Source organism: Tamandua tetradactyla, chromosome 2, assembly GCF_023851605.1.
Source record: "Tamandua tetradactyla isolate mTamTet1 chromosome 2, mTamTet1.pri, whole genome shotgun sequence".
Classification (NCBI taxonomy): Eukaryota; Metazoa; Chordata; class Mammalia; order Pilosa; family Myrmecophagidae; genus Tamandua; species Tamandua tetradactyla.
Window position 1 is genome coordinate 12,746,324 of NC_135328.1, and position 4,303 is coordinate 12,750,626.

At 30.0% G+C, this 4,303-nt stretch overlaps 1 protein-coding gene across 1 annotated transcript; it reads left to right on the plus strand.

Annotated features, from left to right (window-relative positions):
• The first annotated feature begins 819 nt into the window (after positions 1-819).
• On the plus strand, positions 820-1,761 carry LOC143655624 (olfactory receptor 8H1-like). Its single transcript, XM_077126921.1, has one exon. The coding sequence runs from the start codon at positions 820-822 to the stop codon at positions 1,759-1,761; it is 942 nt and encodes a 313-aa protein (XP_076983036.1).
• The last annotated feature ends 2,542 nt before the right edge of the window (positions 1,762-4,303 follow it).

Here is a 4,303-nt window from a genome sequence, read left to right on the forward strand (position 1 = left end):
GATATGCATAAGAATATATATGTCATGTATGCCTTACCCAAGTAATGCTAAAATTTGCAGAAATAGCAATATATAATTGATAATATCAGAGTCATCAAGCAATGTACATAGTTTGAAGATATAATCTGGAAGAGATTTGTTTAAATTATGTGCTAAGAGCATGTCTTCCAAAAAGTAATAGTAATGTGTTGTCTATAATATTAACACACATAATATCTGTCATTTGTAATAAATAATACTGGATAGAAAAGCACAATGAATGATGTATTAAAACTCCCTGTTTATTGCATATCTAGCATTTTTATTTTGCTGAAATTAAATGTATTTAGGAATATAGTGTTGTGAGCCAGAGCTCTCGATTCAACCATTCTTGGTAGAATCACAGAGGCAACAATACCTACTTGCTGGGTCTCTTGGTAAGTTAATTAACTTCATGTGTCCGTTTAAAAATCTAGTGAATGTGCACAATAGCAATAGTTCTGGTGTAGTATTTTCATCTGGATAAGTGGTTTAATGAAGGGAAACATTTGTAACAGTGTAATATTCATTCTATTTAAGATATATCTGTACATATTTATATATACATGGTTTTCTATTTTATAATATACAAATATTGATTTATACCTAATTTATATTTGGCAGGCAAACTAAGGCTTTTTACATTGCATTTTGCAAACTCTTTAGTACTAATTTCTAGAGTAACTACACTCATGTTTTTAAAAATGCCAGATCATTCCTATAAACAAAAATGATTTTGAGATCATTCAGGTTGAAAATCATCTTTGATTTTTCAACAGTTACCAACAGTTAAATGGTATTATGAGGAGCAAGAATAACACACATTTGCCTGACTTCATCCTTATGGGATTTACAGAATCTGAAGAGATCCAGCGAGTCCTCTTTATGTTATTTCTCATGATATACCTGATTAACCTGGTTGGGAATGCAGGAATGATACTGATCATTCGCTTGGATCTCCAGCTTCACACACCCATGTATTTTTTCCTCAGTCACCTGTCATTCATTGACCTTGGTTATTCAACTGTCATCACCCCTAAAACCTTAGAGAACTTACTAAATTCCAACAAGCATATTTCATTTTTGGGGTGCTTCATCCAGATGTTTTTTTTTTTCTTCTTGGCTGCCACTGAATTTTTCCTTCTCTCTTCTATGGCCTATGACCGCTATGTCGCTATCTGCAACCCTCTGAACTACCAGGTTGTTATGTCCACAAGACTCTGCTGTGCCCTGATCACTGTGTCCTATGTGATGAGTTTTACTGAATCATTAGTCATTGTTCTTTACATGAACAGTTTGCATTTCTGCAAATCCAATGTAATTTATCACTTTTTCTGTGACTTACCCCCAATTTTAGCCCTGTCCTGCACTGACACTCATGACACTGAAATAATGATATTCATTATTGGTAACTTAAATGTAATTGTGTCTCTTATCATAGTGTCCATATCTTATGGGTACATTCTGTCTACTATCCTGAAAATTAATTCTACCTCAGGAAAGCGCAAAGCCTTCTCTACATGTGCCTCCCACCTCCTGGGGGTCACCGTATTTTATGTCACTACAATTTTTACTTATTTAAGACCAAAGAAATCCTATTCCCTGGGAAAGGATCAAGTGGCCTCTGTGTTTTATACTATGGTTGTTCCCATGCTGAATCCATTCATTTATAGTCTTAGGAACAAAGAAGTGAAAAATGCTTTCCTTAGAGTCATGCAGAAGAGAGAAAGCTCCATGCAGTAGAAGTGATAGCGAACCTGAACATTTCTTCTTCTTTCCTGTTTGGATATTTATTCTCTAAATGAGTTTGAATTTCTGTTGAGCCACCATTTATTTGACTACATATAAACTGGAATATTTCCAAGATTATATTTTTTAAAATCTACATAGTATATAGAAACCATGAAATGTATTAATCTTGTGGTTTAAATGTATGTGTTTTTAATGGCAACTTATGAGCAAAACAATTTAGTATCCTTAAATTGTATCACATAAATCCCCATCCATATTCTAATTTCAGCAAATTTTATCATGAAGGTCTCTGTCAGAAGTCACTCCATTTTCCTGTAGAGAAGATTTATAGCACATACTTAAAAGAACTCTTTGGACTAAGAAATCTAAGATTTAGATACCACAAATGCCATTTTTAAATTATATATCTCTATTAAACCACTGAAAGTTTAAATATAATTTCATCAACTGTACAAGATTAATAATTCTAAACCCATAGAGCAGTTTTACAGATTATATCAGATGATAAATAGAAAGAATTTAATGTAGTACTAATAAATTTTGATGATGATCATTGGAATGTTTATGTTCTTACAGAATTTTAACTACACAACAGCTTTTGTTATGAAAATGCCTACTTCTATTGCTTTTGTATACTGTATGGCAGGGTCACATTTCATTACTTTTTCCATGTGAGTATCCAGTTATTGCAGCACCATCTGTTGAATTTTTTTGTTTGTTTGCTTTGCTTGTGTGTTTGTTTTTGGGGAAGTGCATGGACAGGGAATCACACTTAGGTCTTTCGCATGGCAGGTGAGAATTCTACCACTAAACTACCCCTTCACCCCCTTCTACTGTATCTTATAAATATTTTTATCTAATGTTATTTATTTTAAAAAATCTAAAAGGTAAAGAACACTTCAATCCTTAGTTCTGGCCCAAAATAAAATATTGAGATAGAATTAAGTTTTAGAAAAAAGTATATGTGAACATTGAAAAAAATTTGAAAAACATTTTAAATTATTAAAAAATAAGAATAACTTAGCCAGTTTTGAATGTTTTGTTCAGGTTTTTAGACCAATTTTATGAATAGATTATATTTGTCATTTTCTATTTCTGCTTTGCAGCTTTTGTTTTCCACTCTCCATTATAATATTTGGGTATCCCTTTAACATTAAAACATGGAAGAGGAATGTTTTCTTGGTGTATGTGTTAGATCAGGTAAACCAATTTGCAATGTTTTAAGCACTGAAGTTTTTAAAATTCATCAGGTTAAATATATGCATGTGGTTATTCGTCTTTTGTGTGTACCTGCTAACCATTTGAAAACTCTACTATTCTGTAATGTAACTACAAATCAGTAATTGTTATTTCTTCGTGTAATTCTGGTATGATTAAAATAATTTAATTCTGTTTTCCTGGATTCTATATGTATTTGTTCTTTAAAACATGACATTTTAAGTTCAATTCTTGTTTAATTCTTTTCATAATTTTAATACAGAAAATTTGAAAAACAAATACTGATAATGAATTCAAGTTTTGTTAAATCCCATATATGTATTTTTTTTGCTTGGCTGCTGATGTTTCTTTTCAAAAATGTCTCTGTGCAATCTGGAATTATGGTTTTAACTGTCTATACTGTTAAATGTATATTGAAGAAAGTATATTTTATTCATTTTCCCATATTTGATTCATTTGTATTTAAACTTAAGCAATGACTATTAGATATGCTTTTCCCTTATTAGATTTGTAGTCTTTTCATATATATTAAGGGTTTATTTGTAGAATCATATTTCTTAATTTTTTAAATGATTTTTGAAGAAAATAAAGTTCAACCTCTGTCTAGGATTAAAATTTCAATGAAATCTCACAAATTCATCACTCAATTATTTTATTCAAGTAATTAAAATGTGCATTATTTTCCTCTACATTATCAATTCATGTAATTATTTTTACTTACATGTATCCAAGTAAATTACTGTATTAATATTAAATTTTTTCTAAACTCTATTTTGTCTAGAAACATATGTTTAGCAATTCTTCTGTTTTGTTGGCTTAGAGTTATGTCTTTGATAACCATTTGTTTTTTAATAATATACATTTTTAACTACTTTCTCTTTGTTTGCAAGTATTGTGTCTTTTCTTATATTTATATCCTTTACATTCTGGGGTGTTTTTTAATGAACCCTACTGGCCTTGCTTTCATTTATGTACATTTTCATAATTTAGATATGGTATCCTATTGGTTTTTGCTGGCAATGAGGTATTCATCAAATTTTCTAATTTTTCAGAAAATAATAAGTTCTGTAATTGATTATGTTTGAGTTAAATTCAGATTACACTGTCCTCCTATAATATGTTGTAGAATACATATATAATGTTATTAATACATAACTTTTGGGAAATATGAAAACACTATACTATTTACACTGTCCCTCTGTTTTCCCTGTTTATATTAGTATGTATCATATTTTATTTAATATGTGGTCTCTAGTATTTTTTAGACAAAATTCTTTTATTCATGGTGATATGGCAAAAATTCCATGTATTGTAA